Raw genomic sequence first — 18,251 nt, forward strand, 5'->3', positions numbered from 1 at the left:
CTGCTTACTTTTCTATACAACTGCCTTAATTGCTCCTTAAACCAGGGTTATTTAAAGCAGATCAAGGAGGGCCAAAGTAAAAGAGAGGCAGCAACTGCTACACCTGACTACCCATAATGTATGTGCATGATATTAGTATTATAATCACCAAAACAACTGGCACTGAGTATTGAAGTTTACTGTTGTACAGGACTCCTTCCACAGTTTACAGTTGCATTTTCACCTTAAAGTTTTTAAACGCTGTGTAAATGCTGTGGATTGCTTTTGTCCTGTTGTCAATACTACTTTAATTTGGTCCTTCTGACGACATTGGTAAAGTCTTTGTTTTTCATAGTGTATATGATGGGGTTGCACAGTGGAGGAACAGCTGTGTACAGCAAAGCCAAGATTTTGTTTTCTTTTATTGAAACTTTTGATGTTGGTCTCATGTACGTGGAACAAACTGACCCAAAGAATAAAATAACCACAGTGAGGTGAGAACCACAGGTTGAAAAGGTCTTGCGCCTCCCCTCCGAAGACTTCATGTTCAGTATCACTGAGATGATTTTGGCATAAGATATGAAGACAAAAATGCAGGGGAACAGTCCAAAAGTACATCCATTTACATAGGTCAGTGTCTCAATAATGTAGGTGCTGGTGCAAGATAGCTTCATCAGGGCACTGAAATCACAGAAGAAGTGGTTGATGGTGTGGGATTGACAGAAGGAGAGCCTAGAGAGTAGTATAGTGTGCAGAAGTGGTACAAAAATACCACAAAGCCAACTTCCAGTAGCCAGCTGGAAACACATGTTTTTGTTCATGATACTCATGTAATGTAAGGGATGACAGATGGCCACATACCGATCAAAGGCCATAACTGTGAGGATAAGGAATTCTGTCCCCACCAAGAAAATAAAGAAAAATATCTGCAGCAGACATTCGTTGAGAGAAATTAGTGTACCTGTCTGAAAGAAGTGTATCAGCATATGTGGGAAAGTGACTGAGATGTTAGTGATGTCAATAAAGGCAACGTTTATAAGAAAGAAATACATAGGGGTGTGCAGATGTGAGCTGGAGTATACTATTGACATTACAAGAAGGTTTCCAATCAAAGTCATCATGTAAATTATTATAAATGTAATAAAAAGGGGAACTTGCATCAGTGAAAGATCCGAAAACCCTATAAGCAGGAACTGTTCCTCTGAAGTCAGATTTGGTCCTTCCATTTGTTCAGATTTATTGCGATTCGAAGGCTGGCTGAAATAAAGCACACCATCTATGTGAATACATCTTTTGACCAGTTGGTTTGACTTGTAAGTTTCTGTTTGTGGTCTTCAGCAAAGCTCCTAATTTCATCTTTTGCAAATGTTCAAAATATATTGGTTTATTTCAAACATCTCAGCAACAAAATATTTTCTCTTCCACAATAACTTTAGTGGGGTTTTATCATCTGTCTTTCAGAGATAGGGACACTATTTATTGCAAATGTGTGTGCCTAAAATTATTAACTCAGCTTAGATTTTCACGGAGAAAAAGGTAGACACTGCTTAATACTCTCTAAAATATGGCATTCTATTGTACCAATATATCCACAAAATTTAGATTTGAAGAGAATATAAATTGTATAATTTCTATTAGCAAAGGCTCCACCTCAAGAGTATTGCATAAAAAGAAGGTACACATGATACCATGAATCATGCTCACCAGCTGGTACTTGTTCTAGGTACAATACTACTTTCTGTGGTATGTCTTCACTCTTACTTTATTGTGTTTCATCCCTGACACCACGTCTGTGTGTTTCAGTTGGTTTATTTACTTTTCTAAGGAAGAATTTGTTTTATTGACTTTTCAACATATCAATGGGCTCCTCTACTGTTGGGCTTTTTTGGGAGATTTTGACATAGGACATACCTGATGCAGGTTCACTGATGATGTAATGGTCCTCCATATCCAATATATTTCAAACAATAGGCCATTGAAGCTAGAGTGTGGAGGTCGAATATTTCTTTCCTGCTGAGAGAGAATGGCTTGTGAATCAGTGTGGGCCAAAAAAAAGAAGCAATAATGGTATAACATGCAAATAAAGCAGGCCCAATGGATCGGACAGTATTAAATGCTGGGTGCTGGACTGGAGAAACTCTTATCCCAAAGGATTAGTTATGCATAAGATAGCAGAGTCCCACGAAGGAAAACATTCAGTCATGATGCACAATATAAAAGAGGACCTAGTTTCAGCCATCAATCTATTTGTGTCTGGGTTTTATCTCAATTATCTCAAGAATAACTTACTATCAAACTTCATATTGAAAAGTTCCAAAGACAAGCTGCAGCTTCTACAAACCAGGCAGAAGAGACTCAGATTTTAAGAAAGTGTCCACAGGTCACTTTAAACGACAATGTATTTTTCCATTATTTTCAAACTGCATAGCGGTAACAATTAATGCCAAGAATCTGGCTTGCCAGGAGGAGAGTGATATTTATGTCACACAATATATTTGAAGGCTGAAGGAATGTGAGTTCATCAGGAGCAATGTATAGCAAGGCATCATTTATGGTTATTGACAAAAAGGGGCTTAATGTAAGGATCTTCGTACTTTCTGCACCAACAGCCACATGTCTCGTTATTTACCTTACATTTCCCCCTATTATATGACGGTAGGTAACTTCAGTATGACTGTTAATCACTAACAATATTTGATGAAACATTCCACCACAAACCTTCCATTTTTATTTAGATCTATTCTGGCTCAGAAAAACGTATACACAGCTATAGATTTTATTTCTCATCTCATTTTCAATACAGATGCAGAGTTTTGTCCTGAGAATCAGTTAAAGGGTCATTATTTTAGTGCCCCATGTCATATGCAAAAAACTGTTCCCTAAATGAAAAATTAAATGGACTTGTTTGTTATTACTAGTGTAAGAACAACATTTGAACGTTTACTAGGAGGCATCATGATTGCAGAATTTCCTTTGCAATTCAAAGTCTAAAATCTACTTTTCTAGCTTTTTTACGCAGTGCTGTAAGTAAGGCGGACCACCTACTTGGAGCCACCGCCACCTCCAAAACCAACTATAAGTAGCTGCGACAAATGATAGAGTTTAAACTGTTCAAATAAATGTATTATCAGATTAAGGCAGCATCCATTTGTCGATCATAGCTTGATATAAGAGTGTTTCTTTTTGTTTCCAAATTGTGTCATTTAAAGCTTGCTTGTCATTTCCTGTACTTTAAACTTGAGCAAACGTTTATTGAGAAATAGGATAGGTATGTGCATGTGATTTTTTTTCTGTTTCGATATTCCAGTACGTAAATGTGTGCACATGGTTATACACTGTCCAGTTTATAAATAGTATAAATTTCTACACATTGCCTTTTACTTTCCAGATGTCTGTGTCAGATCGGTTAGTACAGAAAAACTAACCTGGCATGACTTGCTGATAGGGACAAAGGCATAAAGGTAGACTGATCACCCCCCTTAGTGTTTCCGTCAGGGAACAGATAGCACTGCTACCCAAGAAGCTCACCCAAGGAAATGGGGGAGTGGATAAAACAATAAACAGCAGTCGTGTAACCCTTTGCAACCAAAAGGAGCTGTCCTTGAAGTCTATTTGGAGTTCATCTCAAGGAAACGCTTATGCAAGGAGCCAACACCACAGTACAACAGGCAGTTAATAAAGAAAAGATACAGGATGGATTAACTAAATACTTCCCTAGCCAATCACACTATAATAAAAATACAGTTACTCATCCTTATGGAATCACTCACATGCACTGTAAAGACTGTGAATGGAAATTCAGAGTAATGAAGGAGTTAATAATCATCACTACAGGTTCATAGCATAAGAAAGTGATGATATATCTTATTGGTTTCGTTGGAAATAAACCTTTTCTCGAAAGCCCAGAAATCCACAAGGAAATTGCAGCCATCAATAATGCAAAGAATAAATAGATAAGCACCCACTCTGAAACAGGAAATGTCACAAAATGAATACGGCAAAGAATAAATAGATAAGCACCCACTCTGAAACAGGAAATGTCACAAAATGAATACTGTAATGGTATATGTAAAGCGCTCTCATTCAAACTGCTGGTACACAACTATTGCTCCACTGTGTGGTTTGTTGGCTTCCGACTTCTATTGGAAAGTTTAGTGCAGTCAGGAAAGCCTGCCATTTGCACTGATATCATCAAATAGAAACAGGCGGTTAATCCCCAGAAGCGGCACACCCCTCTCTCAACCAGACTAGATGGTAAAGCCCTCAGAGATCAAGTTTTGCAAATATAGAGGACCCTAAAGTTGGTCCAGTAACACTGGAATGAGGGGCAGAGGGTACTGATTGTTTTTTATCCTTATTCTGTTGATGCCGTTGTAGTCAATACAGGTTCTTAGATCCCTTTCTTTCTTTGAGATAAAGAAGAGGGGAGAAGATGCAGGAGGGAATGATGAAGGTATGATTCTTGTAGCTAGATTTCCCTGTTTGTAGCTTTTCAGGTGTTGTGTTTCTGAGTCTGTCAAGGCATTGATCCGGCTGCATGGTATGGTAGCTCCTTGGACCAAGTCGATCCTACAATCATACTCCAGATGAGGAGCGAGCTGACTCGCTTTTTGTTCATCAAAAACATACTGATATTCCCTATTCTTAGGAGGCATTGTTATAGTACAGCAAGCGTGCATTTCTGTACTCCGCTGATCTAACTGTCAGGACAGATTATAGGGAGCTGGAGAACTGTCTGAGTGTTTGTTCTGACCAACTTTTTCGGCCCTCCTTTGAGGGAGGATGAATGGAAGTGACTCCAGTCTATTATCATTCTAGTGCAAGGAGTAGAACCATAGACAGGGCATATTCAAAGGGCACAGTAATGCACTTTCGTACCCTTTTCCTTAGATCAGGGCTTATAAATTTATGTTAGGGGATAGATTCATTAGTATTAGTGATAATCCGTCCTTTTGCAAGAGTGTTAGTATACCTTCTATGGAGTTATGCTTATTTCGGGCCTTGTAGGCCTCAAACGGGAGAGACTCCATCTTGCTTTCTGCCCCGGCAGCTTGAGATGCTTCTAGGTCAAATGTAATGTTTTAGTTTCGAAGTGTTGTTCGCTTGGAGAGAACCGGCCTAGGCTGGCCCTTATCGAAAGACTGTATTTTTCTCCACTCCGAAGACACAACATCAGGCCGGCTGGCTGGGAACGTGTCCTTGGTACGGGGAGGTACAAGAATTTGGTGGGCGGTAGGTTACTGGCCGTAACTTTCCATGAAGGGACAAGCTTCCATATTAGTGAAAGCATGAGGCAGTGAATCAGTCAGTCTGCAGGCGCAGCTAGCCCTTAGCATCAATGCCATTAATTATTTCCAGGCAGACAGTCGCCATTTTGAAGTCCAAGAAAGACCAAGAAGCTGATACTCTCTTAGAAAGATTGACGTTATTTTAGTTGGAGCAGCTGGCAAGCTTTGGCCTATAAGATCAGAGCATTCGGAATGAAGCAGTTAGTCAGGAGAACGAATACCAGAGTGGCTGAAACTGAGTTATAAGATCGAAGCCGAGAAGTGAAGATGGTCCGTGATTGAGAGGAGAGAGGAGTAGCTCAGAACAGCCAGAGAGAAAGTAGCTAATGAAAGGAAGGTTCCAGTGACTTGGAGGGAAGCAGAGAAGACAGAGCATAGCGGTGCAGACGTGTACCCGTGACTGCCGAAGTGTGACTTTAAGACGAGCCAAGGCACAGACGAGAAGGGAACCTAGATGACTGCTGAATCCAGACTTCACATTAATCAGGTGACGTCGACCTTTTCTCTATAGTGTGCACATTCTAACCTTTCACTTTCCTTTGCAGGATATATGTCATAGTATAGTATGGTGTTTTTATGATCATTGTAATAAAGTACCCCAGTTCTTAGTGAACCAGAATGTGCCTCGTATTCTTGTTCAATCAGGGTAACCTGTTCTTCTAGTCAGGCATTGTTTTCATGAACGGATGTAATTCCCGGTCAGGTAAGTAGTGACTGAGCAATGAGGGAGAGAGGAGCCCCTTGATGCAAAGAATAGAATGTGCGTCATCTTATTTGGTGAACTGTTGTGTAATTCATAATATTGTAGTATCCTATCCCGAGTAGCCAATGCAAGATTCCTTTCACCGGTATTCATAGGAAAGTGATCGTCGTTGGTCAGCGGCGTTAATGAGAACACTAGGGAGGATACTAGTGCTTAGATCCGCCGGATTGTGGATCGGAATGTGAGGGAGAGAACACTAGGGAGCATACTAGTGCTTAGATCCGCCGGATTGTGGATCGGAATGTGAGGGAGAGAACACTAGGGAGGATACTAGTGCTTAGACACACAGGATTGTGGCTTGTCGAGTGGGCACTGACTGTGGTCAGTGTGTAATGGTACCTAATCGGAACTGCCCTAGGGTAGACTAGTCTGGGCCTAAGTTGCCGTGAGACTAACTGGTATGAGTGAGATATTGTAGAAAACCTATGCATGTATATTGCTAATTCCCCATCCTTAGGCACAGGGCATATACATACCTATTGTAAATACGTCCTAAGGAGGGAGGTGATTACGTTCCGGCTGGGTTGGAGGTGCTCTGAGGAGCTGATCCTATCTGGTCCGAGTATCCGGCCGTTACATCTGGCGTCACGAACTGTTTACGAAGCCTGTGTGCGCTGTATTGTTTTAATCTTGTTGGTTTGCACTCGGCTCGTAAGTGGTTTCTTGTGTATATTATTTGTTCATAGTTGTGTATATCTTTTTTGTGTATCAAAATGTTTTCGCGAAAGTCGAAATCTACTTTTAAATTGCCTGTTGAAATTCCCGGCTGGGAATCTACGCCTTACGAGGCTTTGGCCCGTGAGTGGGCCGTTTCTACTGGTTTGAGTGAGAATTGGACTTCTTGTTTAGAGCTGGCAGAGCCGACTGATGTGGTTTCTTGCTTGCAAAAGGCACCAGTAGTGAAGGGTGATGAGCTTCCTATTTTAGGACGCAGAGGTTGGATTCTTTTGACTGCATACAGAATTCTTCATGAGAAATATGTGAAATTGCAGCAACGTTTTGTGGATATGGAGGAGAAGTTTGTTGAGGTGCAAAATGTGCATACTCTTTTGCGATGTCAAAATAAGATGATGATTCTAGTGGCCGTGGTCGCTCTTCCCATTCTAATGATGTTTCTCATCCTGATTGTTCCTCTAAATCTATGGATCGGGCTTCTTCGGATGCTCGTCCGGAGGTTTCTGCGCACCCGGTTTTTCGACGCAAATTACAACAGGCTACTGGTAACCCGAATGGTGTTACTTTGGATAGCTTGGAAGACTTTACTCAACAGGAACTTAGTGACATTTTGCAATGATTTCGACAACGGCCTGGTGATGCCTTACTTACGTGGATGGTGCGCCTTTATGAATTGGGCGCTGCAGGTATCATGTTAGATGCAGGAGATGCCTTGAAATTTTGCTCTTTGAGTTCCGATTCCACTGTACAAGATCATTTTCTGAATTTTAATGGTGCTGGCCAGATTAGTCTGCTCCAGCTAGCGACTGATGGCTGTAATCATAAATATCCCACTGAATCTGACTGGCCTGTCAATGACAAGCCGTGGTACACTTTGCGCGATGCGGCGCAACGGTTGAAAGAAGAGGTGATGAAAACTGTGATTTTTCTCGGTACTGCTGACAGGTTGTTGGATGGTTTATTGACATCTTCTGTGCGGAATCGCATTATCCTTTCTTACCCTGTTGCTTATAAGCAGGTTATGATGACTTTGTTGATCAATCAAACTGGCAATGCTTTATCTATGGTGCTTGAATCTGTTCGTCAGCTTGGTGAGTTGGGTGACTGGTTTAAACCTGAGAAACAGTCCAGACCGGAGGGTCGTACTGCTGGAGACTATAAATTCTCTAGATGTGATATGTTTCTTGCGCTGTTGGATGACGGTGTGAAAAAGGAGGACATTGATGGTGAACCTAATAATCGCTTATGGGACATGTTTCGCAATCGTGGTTTGGATCGTAAGGAGGGTGCCCGTTGTGTGCGAAAGAATGATTGTGATCGTGGTTGTTCTGATGACAGTGGCGACGACAGGCGTCGTGTGGATTCTGATCGTCGTGGTGAACGGCGATATGAGCGTGATGTGTCCCCTCGTCGTGAGAAGGAGAGGGGGCGAGAGGGGGAAAGAGAAAGGGGGAGAGATGATAGTGTTTACAACAGATATAGAGATGAGAGGGATCAGTCCCCTGAGTTGAGAGAAGGGAGGATCAACACAGACTGTCCGATCGTAATTTACAGTACCATACAGATGACAGAAATCCATTCCCTAATGGAGATGGATATGAACAGGATGTTTTGATACCCAAAAAACATGAGAGCATTTATCCTGATTTGTCCTGGTTGACGGAAAGCAGTAAAAATGACTAGGAAATAGGTCAAGCTCCAGTATGCAGGTGGGCTCACAAAGACAATAGACCCTATGTAGATATTGAAATTTTTTGGAAACATCGTAATATCCAAAGGGCCCGAGCATTGGTAGATACAGGAGCGGAGGCCACTCTTATTCATGGAAAATCAAAGAAATTCAAAGGCCAATTTTTCACAATTACTGGTTTAGGTGGAAAGAAAAACTCCTGCAGTGCAAACTACACTTGAAATGAGAATAGGCAGAATTCCCCGAAAAGAGTATTCTGTATTAGTTGTACCACTATTGGAATTGACATTTTAAAAGGAATGACTTTACATCTAGATGACGGCTGTTATCACTTTGGAACTAAACATTATATATCGTCCAGACCCGTACGGGTTGGTCGTTTACGAATGCCCCCCATAAAAATCCCTCAGGCTACAAAAGTCGTTTTTCAGAAGCAATATCGTATTCCAGGTGGCCATGAAGAGATTAGTGCCACTATTCAGGATTTGGTTGATGCAGGAGTTATAACTCCGGTTACTTCTGCTTGGAATAATCGTGTTTGGCCCATGCGCAAAAGTGATAATTCTTGGCGTATGACTGTTGATTATCGCGAGCTGAACAAACATACACCCCCTTTGACTGTTGCAGTACCGGATATTATTACTTTAATTGAAAGAATCCAAAAGCATCCAGGTACATGGTATGCATCCATTGATATTGCTAATGCTTTCTTTTCAATTCCGATTGCCCCCGAGTGTCAGGAACAATCAGTTTTACATGGAATGGACGTCAAATGACGTTTAGAAGTCTTGCCCAAGGCTATGTACACAGTCCTACGATCTGTCACCGGCTGGTGGCGGAACATTTGTCTGAAGTAATTGTACACCCGCAAATTCAGGTATGTCATTATATTAATGACATTTTGATTGAAGGTGAAACACAAGATCAAGTTCAGACTCAATTAGATCAAATCCTTGAGTGCTTACGTGAAAAAGGTTGGGAAATTAATCCCGATAAGTTACAAGGTCCATCCCAACGTGTAAAGTTTTTAGGCATCAATTGGCATGAAGGTCACAGAGAGGTGATCCCACAGGTTAAACAAAAAGTTTTAGATTTTGCAGTTCCAAGAAATCGGAAAGAAACCCAGAGCTTCATTGGCTTGTTCGGCTTTTGGCATCAGCATATTCCACATTTGAGTCAGATATTGGCCCCTTTATATCGAGTTACTCATAAAAAGAATGTGTTTGAATGGGGTGAACCACAACAAAATGCGTTTAATCTGGCAAAAGAAGCGATTCAGTATGCTTTGGATCTGTGGCCTGTGTGCGAGGGTGATGTGGATTTGAATGTGTCCGTGCAAGGTCTTTATGCAAATTGGAGTCTGTGGCAAAAACAAGGCAGACAAAAAGTACCATTAGGTTTTTGGACCAAAAAGTTACCTGAGGCTGGTGAGCGTTATACACCTTTTGAAAAACAGTTGCTTGCGCGCTATTGGGCTCTGGTGGATACCGAGCAATTGACTTTGGGTCATGATGTGATTTTGAGACCTGAAATTCCTATCATGCAGTGGGTTTTGAGTTGGCCGAAAACTCATCGAATTGTACATGCTCAAGAAGCGAGTGTGATTAAGTGGAAATGGTACATTCAAGACAGGGCACGTGTGGGTCCAAAAGGTGTAGCATCTTTACATGAGCAAGTGGGGCAGGCGCCATCGATTGAGACTGGAAGTGATTGCTCCGTACATGTAGTACAGGAATCTCCTGTTAAGTGGGGTAAGCCATTTGATGATTTGTCCGTGAAGGACAGAAAACATGTGTGGTTTACGGATGGCTCAGCAAGGTTCCTAGGAGAGAAGCGGCATTGGAAGGCAGTGTCCTATAATCCGATCACACAGAAATTGTTGAGTACAACCGGTGAGGGTAAGAGTAGTCAATTTGCTGAATTATATGCAGTTTACCAAGTTTTGAAACAGGAATTACCTGGCACATGTCATATTTTTACTGATTCCTGGTCCACTGCTAATGGACTGGCGGTTTGGTTACCAACTTGGCATTCTCATAATTGGGAATTGCATTCAAAAGAACTGTGGGGAAAAGAATTATGGCAAGAAATTTGGGAAATGCTCCCACAGAGTACTGTGACAATCTTTCATGTAGATGCTCATACCCCGATAGACTCCCTTGACAAATTCTTTCATAACATTGCAGATGAGAAATCTAAAATTGCTGAGGCAGTGGTGGACATGCAAGATTCTGATTTGGCGGGATTGGTGAAATGGGCCAACCAGAAAGCAGGACATTTTGGAGAGAGAGCCACTAGCAGGTGGGCTGCCGATCGAGGAATTTATATTCCTTTAGATTACATTAAAGATACCATTTTGCATTGTCCCATCTGTCAATATTCTAGATGACGAAAAGTACCACAAATTGTTAAAGGTCATTTACATCGAGGAAAATTGCCCGCTCAAATTTGGCAGATTGATTATATTGGTCCACTCCCTATGAGTAAAAATTGCCAATATGTTTGTACAATCGTCGACACCTAAAGTGGCCTTTTAGTGGCCTTTCCTTGTAAACAAGCTACCCAAGTTAATACCATTAAAACATTGGAATTGATTATACTCTATATGGCGTTCCATTTCAAATTCAATATGACAATGCATCCCACTTTCGTGGAAGATTGGTACAGGAATTTTGTGCGGAAAATAATATTGAATGGGTGTTTCATATACCATATTACCCCCAGGCATCAGGCCTTATTGAAAGAATGAATGGTTTGCTTAAAGAACAATTGCGAAAATTGACTGACAATAAATATAAGAATTGGAGAGATTATTTGTTTCAAGCATTGTTAATTCTAAACAATCATCCCTTTTTGAATGCTGAATCTCCTCTAATACGTTTGTTTCCCCCAAATGTCGAGGCGAAACCCAATTCCATTGGCAACACTGTAATGTATTGGGAAATTTCCCCCGGAGCCCTGGCTCCATGCAGAGCAACCCCAGGTTCCGCAGGCTTGGACCTGCATGCCATGACTGACACTGTGATTAAGAGTAAAGATCGAGTCATCATTGAAACCGGTGTTGGTGTCTGTATACCAACTGGAAATTTTGGACTGATTGCCCCTAGATCGGGCCTGGCCTTAAAAGGCATTCAAGTACTCGGAGGAGTCATTGACAGTGATTATCAGGGAGAGATTAAGGTTCTCCTGCTGAGCCGCAGTGAGGTTGATTTATCGATTCAAAAGACTGACCGAGTTGCTCAATTGCTAATTATGCCTGTTTTCAGTGGTGAGATTCAGAAAGGCACCACCCCAACTTTGCTAACTGTACGAGGCCAGAAAGGCTTTGGCTCTACAGATAATCCTGGAGCGAGAATATGGGTGCAATTGCCTAAAAATCCCCCTGAACAAGCTGAAATCATTGCAACCGGTCATGACAATACCATTTTGGTAATGAGACCAGGGAAAGATAGCTGGGAAGCTGTCCCGGCTGACAAATGTTATCTACGAGAATGAATAATGCCTGTATTTGATTTTCTTTCAGATCATTCTCTGGACTGCTGCTGCAGGATGTGCCGGCGTTGGACTCCTTTTGGTCTGCTACGTCGGGGGAGGAGAGAACCCACAGACTTTGGTTGATTGGAAAAACCCGAGTACCACGTTCTTTCACTACGTGGGATTCATCATCGAACTTTTGGATAACTTTAGCTAAACGAGTTACCAATTCTCAGCATTTTTGCTTGACACCGATGCGTTCAGTGACTGACATTCTAGCGACCTGTTTGGTTGCTGTCCCCGCCTTACTAGAGACTTTGAAGCATATTTTTAATATATCAAATGCCCGACCCAATGTAACTCTAGGTGATTTTGCAACCCATGAGTACTGTCCCTTATGTACTATCCTTTCAGATTCAATGCCCCCGATTCATTCCCAAATCACTACCTATAATATCACACAGGGTGACCTGTGCTTTTTCCTTACTTGTGATCCCAATGCAATTACTGAATGTGTAAAGTTGAATCTCAAAGCAGCAACCTCTTTTTCGGCTCATGAACAAACTTTGTGCTCCCGGAGAACTCCAAAGTCATGTACTTCCGTTAAAAATAATATGACTTGTAAAAGTATAGTAGTTGCCCCTAGCCATTACCGTACAATGTTGCTACCTTCTGGTTGGCTGTTTTCATGTGGCAACACCTCTTGGCCCTATATTCCCGCAAATATTATCGGAGGCCCATGTGCCATCACTAGATTGAGTTTATTAATGTTTTCCTCACATCCTAATACCTATTCCCGTATAGTTCGTGATGCTATGATGTTACATGAGGACTGTGATTCTTCCCTACATCTCTATTCCAAGTCCGAATACCTTAGTTTAGCTATTTCGATTATTGGTGTCCCAGCATTGGCTGTTTATAATACCAAATCGATCGGGAAAATGGCCTGTTGGATGGTCAAATCAGTTAATCATACTTCTACAATTTTATCTGATATGTTATTAGATGCCCAGGGTGAACGCAGAGCTATTTTGCAAAATCGTGCGGCTATTGATTACCTTTTACTGAAACATGGACATGATTGTTCTGATTTTGAAGGTCTATGTTGCTTTAATCTTTCAGATCATACTAAATCCATTCAGGCTCATATTGATAAACTTCATGACTTGACTGAAGAGGTTAGAAAACACATTGACCAGGGTTGGTTTGACGGGCTCTTCAATTGGTTACCTGACTTACATTCCCACGACAGATATTAGGGGGTATTGTGATTACTATTAGCATTTTAGTGGCTATTTGCTGCTTTATTCAGTGAATTCCTTCCCTACTCCAATACTGTAGATTCGGCACGAGAAATAGATCAGTTAGTTTTGTTTCCTACTATTCCTCCACAGATGTCAGTTCCGTATAACGAATGATTAATAGACTAAAGTCAAGGGTGAAGTGTTCTGACCGACTTTTTCGGCCCTCCTTTGAGGGAGGATGAATGGAAGTGACTCCAGTCTATTATCATTCTAGTGCAAGGAGTAGAACCATAGACAGGGCCTATTCAAAGGGCACAGTAATGCACTTTCGTACCCTTTTCCTTAGATCAGGGCTTATAAATTTATGTTAGGGGATAGATTCATTAGTATTAGTGATAATCCGTCCTTTTGCAAGAGTGTTAGTATACCTTCTATGGAGTTATGCTTATTTCGGTCCTTGTAGGCCTCAAACGGGAGAGACTCCATCTTGCTTTCTGCCCCGGCAGCTTGAGATGCTTCTAGGTCAAATGTAATGTTTTAGTTTTGAAGTGTTGTTCGCTTGGAGAGAACCGGCTCAGGCTGGCCCTTATCGAAAGACTGTATTTTTCTCCACTCCGAAGACACAACATCAGGCCGGCCGGCTGGGAACGTGTCCTTGGTACGGGGAGGTACAAGAATTTGGTGGGCGGCAGGTTACTGGCCGTAACTTTCCATGAAGGGACAAGCTTCCATATTAGTGAAAGCATGAGGCAGTGAATCAGTCAGTCTGTAGGCGGCAGCTAGCCGTTAGCATCAATGCCATTAATTATTTCCAGGCAGACAGTCGCCATTTTGAAGTCCGAGAAAGACCAAGAAGCTGATACTCTCTTAGAAAGATTGAAGTTATTTTAGTTGGAGCAGCTGGCAAGCTTTGACCTATAAAATCAGAGCATTCCGAATGAAGCAGTTAGTCAGGATAACGAATACCAGAGTGGCTGAAACTGAGTTATAAGATCGAAGCCGAGAAGTGAAGATGGTCCGTGATTGAGAGGAGAGAGGAGTAGCGCAGAACAGCCAGAGAGAAAGCAGCTAATGAAAGGAAGGTTCCAGTGACTTGGAGGGAAGCAGAGAAGACAGAGCATAGCGGTGCAGACGTGTACCCGTGACTGCCGAAGTGTGACTTTAAGACGAGCCAAGGCACAGACGAGAAGGGAACCTAGATGACTGCTGAATCCAGACTTCACATTAATCAGGTGACGTCGACCTTTTTCCCAATAGTGTGCACATTCTAACCTTTCTCTTTCCTTTGTAGGATATATGTCATAGTATAGTATGGTGTTTTTATGATCATTGTAATAAAGTACCCCAGTTCTTAGTGAACCAGCATGTGCCTCGTATTCTTGTTCAATCAGGGTAACCTGTTCTTCTAGTCAGGCATTGTTTTCATGAACGGATGTAATTCCCGGTCAGGTAAGTAGTGACTGAGCAATGAGGGAGAGAGGAGCCCCTTGATGCAAAGAATAGATTGTACATCATCTTATTTGGTGAACTGTTGTGTAATTCATAATACTGTAGTATCCTATCCCGAGTAGCCAATGCAAGATTCCTTTCAACGGTATTCATAGGAAAGTGATCGTCGTTGGTCAGTGGCGTTAATTTATTTATTTATTTATTTATTTATGCAATTTTTAAAGCGCTGCAATTACCCAGGGGTGTCTCGGCGCTGTGAGCTATGTTTGATACAACTAATGTGGGATCTCTGAAGCGTTTCTTTATGTACTTTCTGAAATAATCAAGTTATTGGGAGAACAACCATGTCTTTAGTTGCTTTCTAAAGATAATCAGAGTAGGACTGGTTTTTATGGTAAGGGGAAGAGAGTTCCATAATTTTGCAGCCGCGATGGTGAAGCATCTGTCACCCCAGTTAACTCTCCTTGTTCTGGGTATGTGAAGCAGGTGAGCAGTATTAGAGCGAAGCGTTCTGGGGGTTGTGGGAGGTTTGAATGAGTTCCTAAGAAATTTAGGTCCAACGTTGTTAATTGCCTTATAGACAACACAAAGGGACTTAAATTTTGTACGACTTCTAATCGGAAGCCAATGTAGTTGCTTCAGATGTCCAGAAACGGAACTGAATTTTGAAATGCCCAGTAAAACTCTAGCTGAGGCATTCTGTATCATTTGGAGTTTGGAGATGACCTTTTCTTGTGCATTGAGGAGGAGGGCATTACAATAGTCAGTGCGTGAGAACACCAGTGTTGAAATTAGTGTTTTTCCTGCTGTTATAGGAAGATAAGGAAGGAGTTTCTTGATTTTCCGTAGGGTGTTAAATGATGATGAGACTACCGAGTTCACATGATGGTGAAAAAGGAGTTTATCATCAAAAACAACTCCTAAGTTTCTAACTTTGCTGACTGGTTCAGGTGGAGTGCCCATTTCCTCCGGCCACCATAGGGAGGACCACAAAGGCTGAATCTTGCCAAACAACATTACTTTCGTCTTTGTTGAATTCAGTTTTAGACAGTTGGAAGACATCCAACTGCTAATGGCCCTCATGCCATCTTTGAAGTTTGCTGCTATTGTAGGACCGTCTCTATGTACAGATAATACCAACTGGGTATCATCGGCATATGTTGCTAAATTGATGTTGTAGGCTTTTATTACCCTCGCTAAGTCCGAAACATAGATATTAAAAAGGGTCAGACTTAGCGAGGATCCCTGTGGAACTCCACAAGGAAGAGTGAAGGTTCAAGAGGTATATGTGCCTAATTTAACTGCCTGTTTACGGTCTGCCAGAAAAGATGTAATGAGATCCCTGGCTTTGTGTTTAATACCGATGGCCTCGACACGGTCGATCAAAGTAAAATGATCGACCGTGTCGAATGCCGCCGATAGGTCCAGCAAAATCAACACAGCCTGTCCGCCGTTGTCCATCGTTGTTCTTATTTCATCTGCAGCCTTGATCAGGGCAGTTTCTGTCCCGTGACCTTGTCGGAAGCCGAACTGGGTGTCATCTAAAAGGTCATGATTATGAATGAATTCGGACAGCTGTTTATTCATGACGGATTCAAAGATTTTAGCTGGGAACGGCAAGGATGCTATGGGACGGTAGCTGGAAGGTAGTGAAGGGTCTAATGATGGTTTTTTGAGAAGTGGTTTGATTATAGTATTTTTCCATATTGTTGGGTATGAACCTGTTGAGAACATAGCGTTACAGATGTGTGTCAAAGGTAAGGTAATGATGTCTGGGATAGTATTGAGTATAGAAGGGTTACAGGGGTCCAATGGGGAGCCAGATTTAATTGACGAGAATAATTTATGAGTATATTGCGGATGTATCTTAGTAAATTCCATAAGAGCTGGTGAATTCAGATTTGTTTGTGTGTTTGATGATTGAATGGTATTGGAATTTGGAGTGAAGTCCTCGAATATAGACGTAACCTTTTCAGCGAAAAAGTCCGCCAATGCATTACAGAGGGTTTGAGATGTTTCAGTGGGCGGGTTTGAAGGTTCTGCAAGATGGTTTACTACTTCAAACAGTTTTTTCGTGATACATTTGGCCTGGTCTATTTGGGTGGTGTAGTAGAAGTCTTTTCTATAGATATTCTCTGCTTATAGTTATAAAGTGCAGCTTTATATGTTATTTTATCTGCTGAATTATAATGTTTGCGCCAATTGCGTTCTAAGTTACGGCAATGTTGTCGTTGCAATCTTAGTTGTTCAGAGAACCAAGGAGCCGAAGGGATTTTCCTGTTGTATTTAGATGTTCTAGTTGGAACTAGTGTTGTGAATGCTCCTTCCAGAATTGAAGTATATCTGATGGCTGCAGTATTTGGATCTGTTTCAGTGTCTATACCCATGAATGCATCAGTGAGAGTCTGTGTAAGATGAGTATGGTCAAGGTTTCTCCAATCTCTGGTGGTTTGGTAAGGGTTCGGTGATGTATTTTTACATGCCGAGGTTTTGGTTTTGATATCAAATAAAATTGCAGAGTGATCAGACCATGTTAGAGGTAGTATTTTATTTATGATGATGTGTGGATTATTGGTAAAGATACCATCAAGCGTATGTCCTGCTTTGTGTGTGGGAGTCGTGATCAGTTGTCTAAGTTCCACAGGAAGTAAATCATTGATGAGCTGGAAGGTGTCTCTATCGGTTAGGGATTCTAGATGGAAATTGAAATCTCCTAGTAAAGTGAAATATTTATTTTCAACAGCTAGCTCACTCAGTTGATGAAGTTGTGACAGAAATGCAGTGCGGGAGACTGGGGGTCGATACAGTAGAGTGCCAGTGAGTGACTGGTTGGCAGCAAGCGTAACTGTGAAGGCAAATGCCTCACAGTGCATATGCTTTAAATCAATAGCTTTGACTCGGAGGCTGTTGCGGTATATTATTGCAATCCCTCCACCTTTTTTAGTTGATATGCGATCCGGCCTGTAGACACAGCAATCTTCTGGCATGGCGGCTTTGAAATCTGGTCCTGATGCATCATCTCCCCACGTTTCCGTTAGGAACAGGAGGTCGATAGCATATGTGTTAATTAACTCTAATATATCTATTTTATGGCAAGGATCGAGCGGACGTTCACAAGCGCTGCCCGTATTAATTTTTTGTGTGCAAAGTGTACATATAAATGGGCCTCCAATCGGATCAGCATATGAGCATATCGGAGGATCGTGAGCCTTGCATAGGGTTTTATTTAAGGAAGTGAGTTCACTGGAGGTATAGACAAGCCTAGATGACTCAGAAGAAGCAGGGGGGTTGGCCCTGGGCCGTGTCCGGTCACGGACGGGCGCAGACGGGCTTGGCTTTGGCGCGGCTTCGGCGCGCGCACGGCGCGCCGGCTGCGCCAGCCCGCTGCGCCGTCTGGCCAAGACACACATTATATAGGGTGAGGATGGTGGGAGTCCGGCGCGACTAGAACGCTCACCCAGCCACTCCCAAGATGGCGCCCACCGCCGCCAGACGCCTGTTAGAAATCGTCTGAAATCGGTAGGAAAGAGTGAATTTGTAGCGTGTGAAGGGTGTTAGAGTTCCTGTATATACATTTCCCCGATTATCCCAGTGTAAAAAGCCCCCCGGATAAAATTTATCGAGCGATCTAAAATGCTTCCTAAAGAGGTCAAAATGCCTTTAAAATAAGTGCAATCAGTATTCTCACA

General features: G+C 42.0%; 1 protein-coding gene across 1 annotated transcript; it reads right to left on the reverse strand.

The window, feature by feature from the left end:
- Positions 1 to 281: 281 nt before the first annotated feature.
- On the reverse strand, positions 282 to 1,205 carry LOC147666219 (olfactory receptor 5V1-like). The gene has a single exon (XM_086949203.1). It carries the CDS (start codon positions 1,203 to 1,205, stop codon positions 282 to 284), a length of 924 nt encoding a protein of 307 aa, XP_086805329.1.
- Between the last annotated feature and the right edge of the window lie 17,046 nt (positions 1,206 to 18,251).

This window comes from Lissotriton vulgaris, unplaced genomic scaffold (genome assembly GCF_964263255.1).
Source record: "Lissotriton vulgaris unplaced genomic scaffold, aLisVul1.2 SCAFFOLD_545, whole genome shotgun sequence".
Taxonomy (NCBI): Eukaryota; Metazoa; Chordata; class Amphibia; order Caudata; family Salamandridae; genus Lissotriton; species Lissotriton vulgaris.